Source organism: Aphanomyces astaci (assembly GCF_000520075.1).
Source record: "Aphanomyces astaci strain APO3 unplaced genomic scaffold supercont1.12, whole genome shotgun sequence".
Taxonomy (NCBI): Eukaryota; Oomycota; class Saprolegniomycetes; order Saprolegniales; family Verrucalvaceae; genus Aphanomyces; species Aphanomyces astaci.
In genome coordinates, this window is record NW_009798275.1 from 1,008,883 (window position 1) to 1,023,825 (window position 14,943).

A 14,943-nucleotide genomic window follows, 5' to 3' on the forward strand; every position below is an offset into this window, starting at 1 on the left:
CCTTTCGCCACTGGTACGAAATTTGATTGATCGAAGGAATTGAAATAGGATTACCCTTTTCCTTCAAATTCAATAGGGAGTCCCGAATTTTCGATGGCGTTAGATCATGGGCGTGCTCTTCAACGAATGCTTGGACAAACGAGAACAAGGGTCGGGCCACCGCGTGTCCAGGATGGGGAATATCGTGCCACAACGCCACAAAGATGTAAAGATCAATTGACGCAATCGACAATCGACCTAATGGCGTCATATTAGTTTGTACAATATTTTTGAGCGGTTCGTATAAGGAAATTACCATTACAGTTGAAGAATGCCTTCGATACTACGTTACGCCGCTTGTCGGCAGGGACTTGGCGAGAACTTTGGTTGTAGTTGTCCTTGCGGAGCTTGTCGCAGTCACTGCGTTGGGCGCAGCGAAACGTTGATTGTAGGATGGGATACGGATATCCCTTCAGCAGCGTTGTCTTATTTTTCCTAGCCCAATAATATTAACTTTAGATAGCTACAGGTATACGACACTCGAAAATTTAATGATAGTAATAATATATTTTACCGGAAGGAGTAGCCGTTGAGATCACGAAACTGATGCAGTACGCGGGACACATCGCCGTCATGAACTGCAGAGTCAACTCCCTGGCTTGGCCTTGCAATGCAAGTAATCACGCGTTGTCCGCAATGCTCCGCAAAAGGATCACCAGGCTCCTCTGCATACTCATGCAACGACGCAAACGACGACGTCACGTAGAGTTGATCCGACGTTTCGAGAAAGTACGTGTTCTCCGGAGTAGTGCGGTGGCGTTGGGTAGCCCTGCACCCATAGCACGTCTTCAATGGAAGATTAGTCGTACCGTCGACATAGAGCTCCCATGGTGCAAGGGTGTTGCATCGGTTGCATTGCAACAAGCAACTGTCGTACACTGCGTCCATGCCCGGGCTTGAATTTGAATGCGTGTCAATTATCAGGCATGTGGTCCATCCAACCGTTTTGATCCATTTTTAGAGGTACATATAATGTTATAGAGTTTTCGATACTTTGCTATCACCGATTGGTTTCACCGTTGTTTGCATTGCTGTGTTCATCGACGGCGGCACTTCGTAAGAGTGGTTATCACCGGTGAAACCCCCCATCACAATTTGCTGTATGGGTGGTAGAAGTGGAGATGGAAACGACGATTTGGCGGAGCTATTTTGTACGAAAACGGAGCGGAGGAGGACAAGCATATGTTTTATTTATAGCCAATGAAATTTGAGTACCACTTATCCGAACCAGATTCCTCGGCCGTCAAGCGGACTATTAATGGGATTAGCGGAATTTGCCCGACGCTCGTCGTGCACGAAGCCTTATAACCGGATGCCGGTCGTGCAAAAACCGTATAATGAATTTTGCTTCCAGTCGTTTGTCATTGGTTGAACGATCGGTTTTTAAGCCAATCAATGTACAGTTATACCTTGGGTTTCATTACAGGGTAGCCGCCGCTGCTACCACCGCAAGACGGGCTTTTAAAAGCCTATATATATATCTAGCACTTGAAGCTGCATCAGAGCTTGGCCAACAAGGAAGCCCCGTGAAGTGTTCCGTCGTTATGTGACTGTAGGATTCTGACGTGTTTGCCTATTTGGCGCCAAAACAGCGGTGGGCTATTTTCGGCATAATTGTCATTTTGTACGTTCACGACGCCGAGATGGGCCACGGGTCGTCGGTTCACTCGATGAAATTCAATTCCATCCGCTCTACGAGCCGAAGGAGGTCCATCAGCGGCAGGCGGCCGTCCATCACTCACCCACCGACCAAAAAATCTCACGACACAGAAGACAGTGTCCTCGGTCCAACGTACGACAAAAGCGACGGAGGCACGACGCTCGTCGAAGTCCCGTCCGATTTTGCCACGTCGGTCCTCCCCACGCACACCAAGCTCCTGCTGCCTCTCGTTCAAATGGTACTGCAGAGCCTTCCATCGGGTGGCTGACAAGTTCGTTCGCAGGGCGTGGACATCCAAAGCCACAAGATGACTGGCCACGGCGTGTTTCGAGGGGACGCGTACAGGTGGCTGCTGGTCCAGCTCGAGCTCAAGGTGTCCGTGGCCCAAGACTGCATCCATTCGTACGTTGGCCACTCCCAGCGCCTCGACCTGCGCGGCCATCCGCATCTGTTCATCGCCGCCGACTACGTCGACTTTGTGTGCTCTCGGTCGGTGCCAGCACTTCTCGACTGCGTTGGCCACGCCACGTGGAACATGCTCACGGACGTGCCGACGCACGCCGTGCGCACGACCAAAGTAGTTTTCGAAACCTGTCTTTGTAGACATTTGAGTGTGGTGACGAGGCCAGTAGGTGCTGGACACGGCGGGCAAGGACATTTGCTACGTGCAAGTGCGCATCGAGAATGGACACAGGCGCAACGTGCCTGTGGTCGTAAACGTCCTGTATAAACGCACGGTCACGCCCCACCAAGTGATGGTTGTGTTTCGAACGATCCACGAAGACGACTTGTTCCCAATGCCAACCCAACCGCTGCACATTGGACTCAGTGGATGGTACGAATGAGACTCGTACATAGGTTGAGTGAGCTGTGTGTTTGCTTTGGACTAGGATGATATTCAAGCAAGGCGTGGACTCTTGTTCTGAGCAAACGCTTGTCCGCGTCCAACTTCAAGATGCAATCGCAGGACCAGACCGAAGTGCATGGTTAGCAAGCGTAGTCCAGAAGTGGTTTCAGGCCCAAGAAAGCTCGCTGCGGGTCCAATTATTGGCGAAATAAAACACATATAGTGTGGATCACACTGGAGTTGTTTATTGCGATGTACTACCATGTTCAAACATGCATAGTGCCTGTCGTTGGAACTCGCCCTATGACTTTGCTAAATCCACCTCCTGAACTCGTCGGTCAGTCGCGGTGGTGGTCCCTAGCGTTCAAGGTTCCAATGGAAATTCCGAAACCTACCAATGAAGTCGGTCCCATGACGCTCGTTGCAAAAAGTTCTTCAATGCCAATGAACGTTAGTACAATTGGAGGTACGACGCGAGTACACTTGTGCAGCAACACTGGAAACACGAATCATTTGTCATTGGGAGATGCGTGTAACGTTAAGGCCAACATCGAGGCATTTCTGGTTTCTTCAGAGTCGCCCAACTTGTTCAAGAGGGACTTTGGCTGCAGGAGGCTGCGGGAAATCGCGAAAAATGGTGTCACTTGGGCAAAACTCGCAAAATGTAACCGAGGTCAATTCGACTGGTTGACTTTCCAACGAAAATAGAATACTTTTGGCAGTTACTCAAAGTAACAAAATGTTAACAGGTGTTTGTTTACATTTTGTAAACTAACACGATTGATGCACTTTCGTGGCCAATTTTGACTCTATTTGAACGTATTTTCATTCAGCAATCTAGGAGCGTAATCTCAACGATGCGCTCTATTACATTACGTAGTACGAGACAAAGCGATATGAAATTCAAGGAGGTTTAGGTTGGGTTTTTTTAGGTTGAAGGTTGACGAAACCGACGAAACTTCAATGTTCGAGGTGTGATTAACCAACACGAAGTTCATGACTCTAATTACATACAAGTATAAATTCGTTGAAAGCTCGGTCAGAGGTCTATAGCACAAAAACATTGGAAGAATTTGGACAAAGTTTAGGAAGGTTTTTTTAGGTCAAAGTATGGAATTTTCAGTTTACATAATGTAAACTGGACTGTTTACATTTCGAAAACATTTTATATTCATTTTAAATGAAGACTTGTCCAACTTTCATTCACTATTATTATACTAGTAGTACGTTTTGCGCGTTTTCGCGACTTCCCACAGCCTCCCGAATAAAAATACACAAATATCATACAAATATCAACATAACGAAGTTCAAGCGAATAATAATATGTAACAGTCGTGCGCATGCACGCTGTTTGACTCCATGGATGTGGCAGATTCAGCTCCTGGTTGACTCGCACGTGATGACTTGAATACAGTTGCATGTATCCCCTCGACAATGGCACACCATGATTTGAAGGAATCAAGGACCTTTAATTCTTCATATTGATGTGCTTGTGTCCTGTTCCCGCATTTCCCTGAGTCTAATCATAGCCCACATTTGCCACGTACTAACGTGTTGGCAGTTATACCGTGTATGCACGTCAAGGGAGTGGGGCTTTCAAAACCAACGACGAACGACGATGGGCCACGTCTTCTCGACGAGCCGCGACTCGTTCAACTCTCTGCGATCGACGGGGCGCCAGAGTAGCAGCGCCCGGTCCGCCATGTCGTCGCGGTTCACGAGCCAAAAGTCGACTCGGAACATTTCCATTCGCGAGGCGCGACCCACCATAGCCGGCGACGGCATGAAACCAGCGCCAGCCGTGTGCCAGCCCAGCCTCATCCCGACGTCCCCGTCCGAGCCCCCCGCTGACTCGACCTCCCCCCTCGTGCAGATCGTACGATGGCCACTGATACCTCTACCATCCTAACCATGGTATAGAGTGTGGACATTCGACGGCACTCGATAACTGGCCATGGCGCGTTCAGAGGCGACACGTACGAATTTCTTCTCCGCCAGCTCCAGCCCAAGCTCGCCCTGGCCGTCCACTGCATCCACTCCTACGTGGACGACAAGGTGAGCGACCAACCGCACCTGTTTGTCGCCCCCGACTACGTCGACTACGTGTGCCACCGGGCGTGGCCGGTTCCGTTAAACCGATTGGCCAACGTACTGTGGACTGTCATGACGGACATGCCGTCGCACGCCGTTCGAAAGACAAAGGTGCGTTGACTTTTAGAAACGTTTCTGACATGTCGTTTTGGTGGTGCACGCAGGTGCTCGACACAAAAGGACACGACATTTCGTACGTGGAAGTGCGCATTGAAAGCGGCCACCGACGGAATGTTCCCGTGGTTGTAAACGTCTTGTACCAGCGCAAAGTCTCGGCCGATGGCGTGACGATCGTGTATCGAACCATCAACGAAGACGACCAGTTCCCAGTGCCGGTGCAAACGGTGCACGTTGGACTCAGTGGGTGGTACGTCGTGACAACGGTGACAATATCGTGGTGACAATGAACAGGATGGTGTTGAAGCGCGGTGACGACAATGATGCCACGTGTGTCGAGCAAACGTTTGTGCGGTTCCGACTCCCCAACGTCATCGGGCTCAACCGAAACCAATGGCTGGCAGGCATCATGCAAAAATGGTTTCGAGCTGAAGCCACCACGCTCAAAATTCAGCTCCAACTCGATGTCTAGCGCAGGAATATATTATAAACTAGTTCATGGAGAGACTTTGCCACCGATGAACGAACAGTAAGTACGTACATTGTTGCCCTCTGTTGTACCGTGCGTTTGGGCAAAACGAATGTATTGGTTAATTCTTCCATAACTTTTCCCCCATGTATCATTTTTCAGATCTGAAGGTATATACGAATATAGGAGAAATCAGTTCATCGGGTAAGGGGTTTTATAATCAATACAACGGGATATTAAAATAGATATCGTTGTTTCAAATTTCGCTCCAGCCATACATTCTGAGAAAATTAATATACTCAGAACAGCGATATTTAAATAAAAAATATTTCTGCACTTAGGCCAAAATTTATAATAATACTAGCGGGAGCACTGAAAGTCAAGTACTGGTACTACCGTACTGTCCGTTTGGGCGAGTCGGATGCAACGAAATTTTCCACTGGGCCGATTTTAACGCAGTTTTTTTTAATCTCATCGTCTTCGATCAAATATTCTGCTTGCTGAAGCTTGAAGGCCCAACTACAAAACTGTGCTCTGCGTTCGCAAGCAACGATTTCAGCGATGAAACGTAGTATTTTAATGAAGTAGACTATTTAAATAGTTATATTTGCTCAATACTTTTAATAATTTGTACCTCTGATATAGTAATACTATAGATTATTTAACTTTTATTTTATTGTATGACTTAAGTATAGTATACTTCGATGTACCTGTTTTAAAAATGCGTTTGCATTAAGTACGTTCCATTAGGTGCTGAAACGTCATTTTAAACCTGGTGGAGTTGTATTCGTTTCGAGGCAAAATAAAACCCCTCACGGACTGCACGTTAAACTCCTGAATTCAAATATACCTTTGGATCGAGGAAATACCTCCTAGGGTAAAAGTTATGGGAGAAACCATTCTTGCATTAACACATTTTCGTTTAAGATGGGCGATATTATGCTCGAAGTGGCGACCGCGGCAACACCCAATAAGAATACCCAACCTCGCCCAATTGCCATGAATAGACGACAGCCATGAGCTAAAAATAGATTTTCGCATCAACCTGCGTTGCATTTGCCATTCATTTCCGTGATATGATGGCCAAGTCTGCGGAGGTGGCCGCCAGGTCTGTCGAGACGAGCAAGACGCTGTCCACGCTCAAAGAGAACGACGAGATCACCTTGTCGTACCAGGAGGCGTTGATGGCAGTTAAGGCGCGCAAGAACTTGCGGTACCACTTCTTGTACCTGCCGTTCCCGATCGCGTTCTTCCTCGTGTTTGCTGCGTCGGCGCTCACCCACGTGCCTGTGCAAGTGATGTTCCCCACCGAGAACGGCCTCGCCACCACGCTCGTGTCCACTGGCACGGTTCGTCCCGTCGACACGAATCAGATGTGATGACGTATCACCTATACGATATATGCAGGACGCGCTGACGACAGACACGACCATGAAGTTCAAGAACATCCAAACCCAAGCGGACGTGTTCCCGTGGCTGTCCAAGACGCTGTTCCCGGCCTTGTTTGTCACGACCGACTACAACGGAAACAACGTCACCAACGACCGTCGCAGCCGCGTCACCAACGTCCACAAGCTGCTCGGCGCGGTCGAGATCACAACGTCGTCCGCCCCCGACCAAAGCTGCGGGCTGGAAGGACCGTTAAGTCTCATCTACAAGCCTTGCCACGACTTTGACAACCCCGTGGAGAACATTCCGTTCTACATCGATTCCAACGCGGACGCGGCCTCGGCCGTCGCGATGATCGCTGCCAAGCAAGCGTCAGGCACGTGGATCAGTCCGTCGACGACATTGCTCCAGATCAACGTCGCCACGTACAATGGCGAAGTGGATCTCATGTGTGTGACAGCGCTCAAGATTGCGTTCCAGCGGGGCGGGTTTGTCGAAACTACGTACAAAATGGCGTCGATTCCAGCAGGTACTATGTACTACATCCGTCAACGTCCAAGTAGTTGAGGGGGGCTGTATTTTCCTAACCGAGACTAGATCCGTACCACCATGCGAAATCCGTGCTGGCGCTCGACATTGTCGTGGGGATTTTCTTCCTCGGGACGTTGGGCGTCGAGGGGCGCCAGCTGTGGCTCCAACGCCACGGTGTGTACTGGGGCGTGTGGCGCGTGGTCGAGTGGGGGTCGCTCGTGGCCGTGCTGGCGTACTATGTGTTTTGGGTCATTCTCTGCGGTGGCATCTACGACGACACGCTGTCCAGCCAACTCACGACGCTCGAAGTGTCGGGGACGATCGACTTTTCCAAGGCGCAGGACACGACGGACCAGGGCAAGTTGCTGTTGACCAACGTCATGCAGCAGTATCGATCCATGGGCGACCTCATGGTGGCCGTCCGACTGGCTGCAATGGTCGCGCTGTTTTTGCTCACGATTCGGTTCGTAAATGTCCATCGTAAATGGGAAATGCTTGATTCGGAGATACGGATGCAATTTGATCCCAACTGATGTTGAACGATGTGGTGTTTTCTCATCCCTCTGCGATGTCTCATCTGAGTCTGATCCTTGTAGCATTCTGGGCTCGTTTCGATTCCATCCCCGGCTCAACATGGTCACCGCAACCCTTGGGGCATCATTGAACTCGCTCGGGCCGTTCTTTTTCGTGTTTGTCGTGTGCCTTGCGGCGTTCGTCACCTCCGGGTGCCTCTTGTTTGGGGAGAAACTTCTTTCATTTAGCACGATCGGGCACTCAACTGTGACGGTCGTGAACATGCTCTTTGGGCAGTTTGACCTGGCGGCCATCTTTGCCGTGGACTACCACATCGCCCTCGTGTGGTACTGGAGTGCCATGATCGTGCTGTTTCTGGTGCTGTTCAACATGCTGCTGGCGATTGTGCTGGCGGCGTTCGACCACGTGCGCGAGGAAAAGGCTGGCCCCTTGCGCAGTGTCACAGAGGAGTTTTCGATCATCGCCAAGGAGCTGATCGGCGTTGAGCACTTTTGGCACAAGGACGCGCCCAAGCGGTTTCGGCAAAGCGTGCGCGACGGCAACCTCCAGCGCTTCAACTCGAACACGCTCTCGGAGCATTTGAACATTGGCAAGGACGAAGCTATGGGACTGATCCACAACATGAAAGTGTTGTCTGTGGTAATATGAAGCCACCTCGATTTCTTGTAAGAGTCGTAGTATGATTCCAATACATGCTAGGCCGGCGCGGATTTAACCAAGGCGAAACCCAAGGACGACAAGAGCGTCGAACGACTGCACGACCGCCTCGAAACACTGGAACGAACCATCGCAATGCTCGTGTCGCAAATGCAACCACTAGCCCCCACGAAAGAAGACTAACACATATATACAAAAGACACTAGGTTCACTTGAATGTCACATTATGTCTACTTTTGGATGTTTCACCACTAAACTTCTCAGGCTTATAAACGTCTGGGAATGTCGGGACTGTGTGTAGTGACTGACACTCTACATTACTTCATGGGGATGTTGCTGAGTGATGTCGACAGGGCCGTTTTCGTGGCGGCTGGCCACGGCCAACTGGTCGTCAATCAGGTCGATCTTGTCTTGGGGCAAATTGCACTTGATCGCAACGCGTTTGGCTGTATCGAACAACGGTTTCGCCTTCTCGGGTTGGTCCATGTCCAAGCATAGTCGACCTACAAGTCATATATAAGCATGCAAAAAGGATTACGGACCATATAGACCATACCATAATTGAACCAAATACCGCAACCTTCAACGTCCATGGGTGTACACGTGGAGATCTTGTACTGCACGTGCAGTTCCAGTGCTTTCTCGTAGTATCGGACGGCATCCTTGACGTCGGACCTAATAAGATAAGGTTCATATAACGAGGGTGATATATGTTGCTTGTACAAATTGTGGCAGCATTGAGCAATCCGATCCAGAGTGATCATCCGCGTTAGCTCTGCCTTTTCCGCGGCGTTCCTGATGTACGGAATGTGTTCCAACGACTAACACAAGGAGAAGATCAAAATTGACACGCTACATGGAGAATGTACTACATCGATGTAGTACTTCTTGGCCAAGTGAAACTGTTCCGCGGCTTCGTATTGCGCGGCTATGGAAAATGCAAGTTCATGCAAGTGCCGTTCTATAAACACATGAGCTGCCACCACCATCACAATCATGGCGAAATTATACCGTGGGGACTCACAGACTGGGCAATTGCATACGCTCGTTGCGTGAGCTGTCGTGCTTCCAAAGCATTGCCTTTCTCCGCGGCGATAGTAGCTTGGTTGATGCAGTACACGATTTGATGCAACGGGGCGTCGGAGCGGTACGTATACGCCGCCACCGCGCCAAGTCCTGTGGCCAAGAAGAGTCCAACCAGCACAACTTCCTTCCTTGCCCAGCGCGCAAAGTCAGCCTTGAGCTCCTCGTAGCTCTGTTTCTGATGGACGTATCTTGAGAGAGGCCGGTGCAGAGCAACAGGCCGCGTCGCTGCTGCGAACACGGCTCGAAACATCGGATTTCTATCCCGAATAATATCCGGATAAACGTCGAATGATTGTTATGCGGATGATAGGGAGCGGCTTCTACAGATTTGGATAACGGCCGAGATACGATGGTAAAGAAGGTCGGCAAGTACGAGATCGGCAAGACTCTTGGCGAAGGGACCTTTGGGAAGTATGTTGATGAGTTCATGACGAAGCTATGAGGATGAGGATGTGACGGATATGATGGTAGAGTCAAGTATGCCGTGAACACGGAAACCGACGAGCGCGTGGCCATCAAGGTGCTGGACAAGGACAAGATCCAAAAGCAAAACATGGGTGCGCAAATCAAGAAGGAGATCTCCATCATGAAGATGGTTCGCAATCGACACGTGGTCGTGCTCAAGGAAGTGCTCGCGAGTCGCACCAAGATCTTCATTGTGCTCGAACTGATCACGGGCGGCGAATTGTTCGACAAGATCGTGAGCGAAGGGCGGTTCAACGAAGAAACGGCGCGCTTTTACTTTCGTCAGCTTGTGAACGGCGTCGAGTACTGCCATTCCCAAGGCGTGTGTCATCGCGACTTGAAACCTGGTACGTTCCCCAATCTTCTTCATCTTGACTCACTCCATGCGGCGGTAGAAAACCTGCTCTTGGACGAGAACGGCGACTTGAAGATCTCGGACTTTGGACTGAGTGCGCTCTACGAAGGCGGCGGGCCGGACGGCGCCGAAGGATCCCGCGCCAGTTTGCTCCACACGACGTGCGGCACCCCCAACTACGTCGCCCCCGAAGTACTCGCCGATAAAGGGTGCGCGTGTATGTTGTATTCGAGTTGCAGGGTATGCTCATGCATGCTGTAGCTACGACGGCCGCGCCGCCGACGTCTGGTCCATCGGGGTCATCCTGTACGTCCTCCTAGCGGGCTTCCTTCCCTTTGACGAGCCCACCATGTCGGCGCTGTTTCGCAAAATCCAAAAGGCCGAATTCTCCTACCCGTCGTGGTTTACCCCCCGCGTCAAGACGCTGTTGAACAAAATTTTGGTACAAAATTCGATCTTTTTTTATCTTTTTTGTGCGATTTATATGAATATAGCTTCCATTGGTCGCTCTGAAAATATTACTCTTCGCTGATTGGCTACAATATATATTTTTATTTGTTTTCTTTGTGTTTTCTGCAGAATGGGGACGACAGCCAATGAAATTTCGCCGTGAGAGATATTCTTACAAATAATCGCAGGCCGCATTGGAATATTTGTAGCCAACCCATCATATATATATATATTATATATATAGTGATTTCATAGTGTTTGTATATTTTGAAAATTCGTAATGTTTGCTGTTGTTTGGTGTAGGTCCCGGACCCAGAAACCCGGTCTTCGTTGGCTGACATTCAGCAAGATGAATGGTACATGGACGACACCAACAAGCTCGAGTCCGCCCCCCTTCGTGGCAGTAGGTTTTCATGGTTTGATTTTCTGACTGATCATATATATCAAGATCCACTGCCCCCGATGGTCGTGTCCATCGCTGGTGTCGGCGACGGCGAAGACGACGTGTCCTCGGCGCCGTTAAAGACTAAAACGACGTTGGAAAAGTTCAAACTCAAGCCGAGCCAAGCCGACTTGGACGCGGCCATTCAAGAGCATATTGGGGACTTGGAGATCACCAAGTCAGCCAAGGAGACGGGACCCAAGGTCATGAACGCGTTCGACCTGATCAACATGTGCGGCGGCATGGCGCTGAACCGGATGTTTCAATCTGTGGACGACAAGCGCGTGAAGCGAAGCAGCCAGTTCACGTCGTCGTTGAGTGCATCGACCATCTTGTCAGCCATCTCGGACCATCTGCAGGCGTTCCCAGGGCAAGCCATTCATATTTTGTATCCATTGAACGGGGGTAGTTTTCACATGAAAGGTAGGTGCGAAGTGGTCGCAGACTCGTCCAACTTTAAGCTCAAGGCGACGCTGCCGACCCCCAAGGGCGCCGTGGGGTGCACTGTGCACATGTACGTGCTAGCTGAGTCGCTCCACCTGGTCGAGATCCGCCGTGGCAAAGGAGATATCTTTGAGTACCACAAGTTTCACACGGCGCTCACGGAGCAGATGGCTGACCTTATCAACCCGAATTAGCCAAAATTAGCCAAGTAGTACATACTAGTACATACTAGTATGAACAAGTACTAACCAGCCAGCATGAAGTGTACTACGTAGTATGTACTATGTACTGTTAGTATTGCCTTTCTCGTACTGTACGGTAATGTGGACTTATATACTATTAATAACACACTTAATAGTATGCACACCCAGTCAGTGAAGCACTAACAGTTAGTACTACTACCGTGCACGACGAGATATATGATAGTTCCATCGACCGGAGAATGCTCTGTATTGGCAACGGAGATGCTGCTTGTTACTCATGTAGCTGGTTGAAGGGTGGGTGGGTGGGTGGGTGTAAGTCATTGCCCAAGTGGAGCCATGTTAAGTGTGGTTGTTCTCCTGAAGCTGGTGTCTTACACTCACGCGCAGTTGTTCGATCCGCTTCCGATGCCCCCCATCCTTCCCGACTTGGCTTCATGCTCATACGTTCGCATGAGTGACGACGCGCCGGCGCTGGTGTTGTGCTGTGGCCAGCGCCACGGGAACTTGGTGGCGCCTCCGGAGTGCTTGACCCAGTGTGTGCTCGAGTACGAAGAGCCCGACACGACTGTGAAGCGATGGACGTGTCCAGGGGGTGCCAACGTCACTACAGCCGACTACGCCGTACCCCTTCCTACTAACCCACCTCCCTCAAGCACCGCCCCATTCAAACTTGTCCCCCCGTCAACCCCCGCCATGATTATTGTCAGCCCTACTTTACCACAGACAACAAGTGGCCTAACGTCGCCGCCACCTCTGCAATCGACAATTACACCACGCCCAGGAACTACTACCACACGTATTGTGATCAGCACAACTGTGAGCCCCACCTCCCCGAAATTTCAATCTCCAGCTACGACACTGCAGTCGTCGGCCCTGACGACATCGTCACCTGTCACTACTGCTGGTGCAGCGTCCCAGCTCGGAAATGGAAGCAACAGCCAAAATACAGCTGCTGGTGCCACCGCCACCACCGATCAAGTCACGGCCACCTCCGAGAGTGACAAGGTTCCTTCCACCATTGATGGGCAGTCTGGCGCGACGATCACGACAGAGACTAGCAGCTGCAGCCCGTCCAAGAACGTTGCTGGAGGGATCCGAGAGATCATGGTGATGCTACTGGCGAGTTTGGCAATGGTGGTTGTAGTGTAGGAATGAGGAGGATACACTACATAGTTAACGGCGCAACATGGCGAGAATGTTCTTCCTGATTTGGCCCGTGACCGTGGCAGCTTTGCCCAATCGTCGGATGCGTTGACGGCTCTTGTCCGTAGCCAAGTGGCGCTTGCCCGCTTGGCCGCGCTTGATGTGGCCGTTGGCGTTCACAAAGAAGCGCTTCTTCACGGCCGACTTGGTCTTGAGCTTGTAGCCCATGTCCCGCACTTGCATGGACATCATGGCCGGCGGGTGCGCAAAGGCAAAGGGCGATCCTCGGGATAAGAGACCCGTGGTACACGCAAACGCAGCACTACATACACATACATCCGTGAGCATTCACGGCATCCGGCGTCGCCGGCATTCTTACCGCAAGAAAGACATCGCGAAAATGAATGGTCTAGCAATTTCCGGATAGTATCCGGTACCACAGGTTCTTGGATATCCGGATAGTTTGAACCGTTTCAGTTGTCCTTGCTGTATTTCACCAATCTCGTGCATATCTCGCCGCGGAAGCTTCGCTGAATCCGTATTGGAATCCCATTTGATATGGGATTCGGCGAAACTTCCGCTGCGAGATATGAACGAGATCACTGTGTTAGTGGATGGTGAAATGGAGCAGCGCCGTACCGTCACTCAAGAAGAGGATGCCTCCAGTATGCATAATCCTCGTGGTGCTTTGGGCTGGCGCCGTGCTGGGCCAATTCGATGGGACGACGTCGTCTCCTGTTCTGCCACCAGTGGAGTTTGGAGAATGCGCGTTTATGGGAACAGACACGAGTGGTCTCAACTCGTTGTGTTGCCAACTGCACAACAATGTTCCATTGGACGTCCCAGCTTGTTTTGGAGACACCTGCTACGAATCGAGCTTCGACCCGATCCTGCAAATTCGAAGCATGTGCTGCCTCGACTCTGGATGCTACACCACCAGGGAAAGCGCCATCACACTTGCGCCTGAAACCTCCGAACCAACGACGCAACCTGTGACGGTTAGCCCTGTTAGCACAGAAGTTCCAACGCCGGTGGATCCTTCAACTGAAGTGCCTGTCACCGCATTACCCACAACACTTGCGCCAAATGAACCACCACTCACCGAACCTCCAACTACGGAGCCACAAACGACCTCCATTCCACCTACAGAGCCACCTCTACCTCCACCCACGGAGACCCCAGTAACGAACGCTCCTATTACGCCAGCACCGCAAACTGAGCCACCGGTTTCACAAGCTCCCCCGACAGAACCTCCGACAACTTACCCTCCACCCACGAGCCCACTAACCACTGCACCACTAACGTCTCCAGCCCATTCAACTGAACCATCTATCACAGACAGTCCAATAACACAAGCACCCCCAACAGAACCTCCAGTAACGAACCCTCCAGCTACACAGACTCCGCAAACGGAACCGACCAGTGCACCAACAGAACCTCCTGTGACCAGCCCATCGGCTACTCCATCGCCACCCACAGATCCTCCTGCGACGGCTACACCTACCCAGCCGCCACCAACATCCTCGCCCACCCAACCTCCTGTGACGGCTTCACCGACTGAGCCACCAGCTACGCAATCCCCATCCACAGAATATCCTACGACGTCTACACCCACGGAGCCGCCGGCTACGTCATTGCCACGAACAGAACCTCCTACGGCGGCTACGCCATTGCCACCGACAGAACCTCCTATGACTGCTACACCGACCGAGCCACCGACTACGCAATCCCCATCCACAGAATATCCAACGACGGCTACACCGCCGGCTCCGCCATTGCCACTGACAGAACCTCCTATGACTGCTACACCGGCTACACCATCCCCACCCACAGAATTTCCTACGACGGCTACACCAACTGAATCGCCGGCTACGCCATTGCCACCGACAGAACCTCCTGTGACGGCTACACCGACCGAGCCACTGACTACGAAATCGCCAACCATAGAACCCCCTATGACGGCTACACCGACTGAGCCACCAGCGACAGCATTGCCACCAACAGAACCTCCTGCGACCGAC

General features: G+C 51.1%; 8 protein-coding genes across 10 annotated transcripts in view; 6 read left to right on the forward strand and 2 right to left on the reverse strand.

Moving 5' to 3' along the window:
* Positions 1 to 1,655: 1,655 nt before the first annotated feature.
* On the forward strand, positions 1,656 to 2,774 carry H257_06400 (hypothetical protein). The gene is made up of 4 exons (XM_009831600.1): positions 1,656 to 1,937; positions 1,983 to 2,276; positions 2,332 to 2,534; positions 2,590 to 2,774. The coding sequence occupies exons 1-4, from the start codon at positions 1,683 to 1,685 to the stop codon at positions 2,756 to 2,758; spliced, it is 921 nt and encodes a 306-aa protein (XP_009829902.1). The 5' UTR covers positions 1,656 to 1,682; the 3' UTR covers positions 2,759 to 2,774.
* Positions 2,775 to 3,860: 1,086 nt separating this feature from the next.
* Positions 3,861 to 5,325, forward strand: H257_06401. 2 transcript variants are annotated; one of them, XM_009831601.1, is made up of 4 exons: positions 3,861 to 4,422; positions 4,467 to 4,748; positions 4,802 to 5,004; positions 5,049 to 5,325. In XM_009831601.1, exons 1-4 carry the CDS (start codon positions 4,165 to 4,167, stop codon positions 5,224 to 5,226), a joined length of 921 nt encoding a protein of 306 aa, XP_009829903.1. In that variant the 5' UTR covers positions 3,861 to 4,164; the 3' UTR covers positions 5,227 to 5,325. The 2 variants fall into 2 exon arrangements, with proteins under 2 accessions (XP_009829903.1, XP_009829904.1); XM_009831602.1 differs by having other exon boundaries at positions 4,802 to 5,325.
* Positions 5,326 to 6,288: 963 nt separating this feature from the next.
* On the forward strand, positions 6,289 to 8,557 carry H257_06402 (hypothetical protein). The gene is made up of 5 exons (XM_009831603.1): positions 6,289 to 6,572; positions 6,631 to 7,141; positions 7,210 to 7,606; positions 7,740 to 8,316; positions 8,377 to 8,557. The coding sequence occupies exons 1-5, from the start codon at positions 6,300 to 6,302 to the stop codon at positions 8,515 to 8,517; spliced, it is 1,899 nt and encodes a 632-aa protein (XP_009829905.1). The 5' UTR covers positions 6,289 to 6,299; the 3' UTR covers positions 8,518 to 8,557.
* On the reverse strand, positions 8,541 to 9,696 carry H257_06403. 2 transcript variants are annotated; one of them, XM_009831605.1, is made up of 5 exons: positions 9,346 to 9,696; positions 9,207 to 9,295; positions 9,058 to 9,155; positions 8,891 to 9,009; positions 8,541 to 8,837 (listed from the first exon to the last, which is right to left on the reverse strand). In XM_009831605.1, exons 1-5 carry the CDS (start codon positions 9,668 to 9,670, stop codon positions 8,647 to 8,649), a joined length of 822 nt encoding a protein of 273 aa, XP_009829907.1. In that variant the 5' UTR covers positions 9,671 to 9,696; the 3' UTR covers positions 8,541 to 8,646. The 2 variants fall into 2 exon arrangements, with proteins under 2 accessions (XP_009829907.1, XP_009829906.1); XM_009831604.1 differs by having other exon boundaries at positions 8,891 to 9,155.
* Positions 9,697 to 9,747: 51 nt separating this feature from the next.
* On the forward strand, positions 9,748 to 11,926 carry H257_06404 (CAMK/CAMKL/AMPK protein kinase). The gene is made up of 7 exons (XM_009831606.1): positions 9,748 to 9,831; positions 9,892 to 10,232; positions 10,281 to 10,449; positions 10,502 to 10,682; positions 10,994 to 11,093; positions 11,139 to 11,502; positions 11,560 to 11,926. The coding sequence occupies exons 1-7, from the start codon at positions 9,770 to 9,772 to the stop codon at positions 11,768 to 11,770; spliced, it is 1,428 nt and encodes a 475-aa protein (XP_009829908.1). The 5' UTR covers positions 9,748 to 9,769; the 3' UTR covers positions 11,771 to 11,926.
* A 184-nt stretch (positions 11,927 to 12,110) lies between these two features.
* Positions 12,111 to 13,318, reverse strand: H257_06405 (ribosomal protein L35). Its single transcript, XM_009831607.1, has 2 exons — positions 13,302 to 13,318; positions 12,111 to 13,244 (listed from the first exon to the last, which is right to left on the reverse strand). The coding sequence occupies exons 1-2, from the start codon at positions 13,313 to 13,315 to the stop codon at positions 12,953 to 12,955; spliced, it is 306 nt and encodes a 101-aa protein (XP_009829909.1). The 5' UTR covers positions 13,316 to 13,318; the 3' UTR covers positions 12,111 to 12,952.
* H257_06406 (hypothetical protein) lies at positions 12,116 to 13,245 on the forward strand (the record flags this gene model as incomplete). Its single annotated transcript, XM_009831608.1, has 1 exon — positions 12,116 to 13,245. The coding sequence occupies one exon, from the start codon at positions 12,116 to 12,118 to the stop codon at positions 12,926 to 12,928; it is 813 nt and encodes a 270-aa protein (XP_009829910.1). The 3' UTR covers positions 12,929 to 13,245.
* A 224-nt stretch (positions 13,319 to 13,542) lies between the features above and the next one.
* H257_06407 (hypothetical protein) overlaps positions 13,543 to 14,943 on the forward strand; it is a 5,890-nt gene continuing 4,489 nt past the window's right edge. The window contains exon 1 of the mRNA XM_009831609.1: positions 13,543 to 14,820. Coding sequence (XP_009829911.1) covers positions 13,579 to 14,820 — 1,242 coding nt within the window. The 5' untranslated portion in view covers positions 13,543 to 13,578. The remainder of the gene's footprint in view (positions 14,821 to 14,943) is intronic.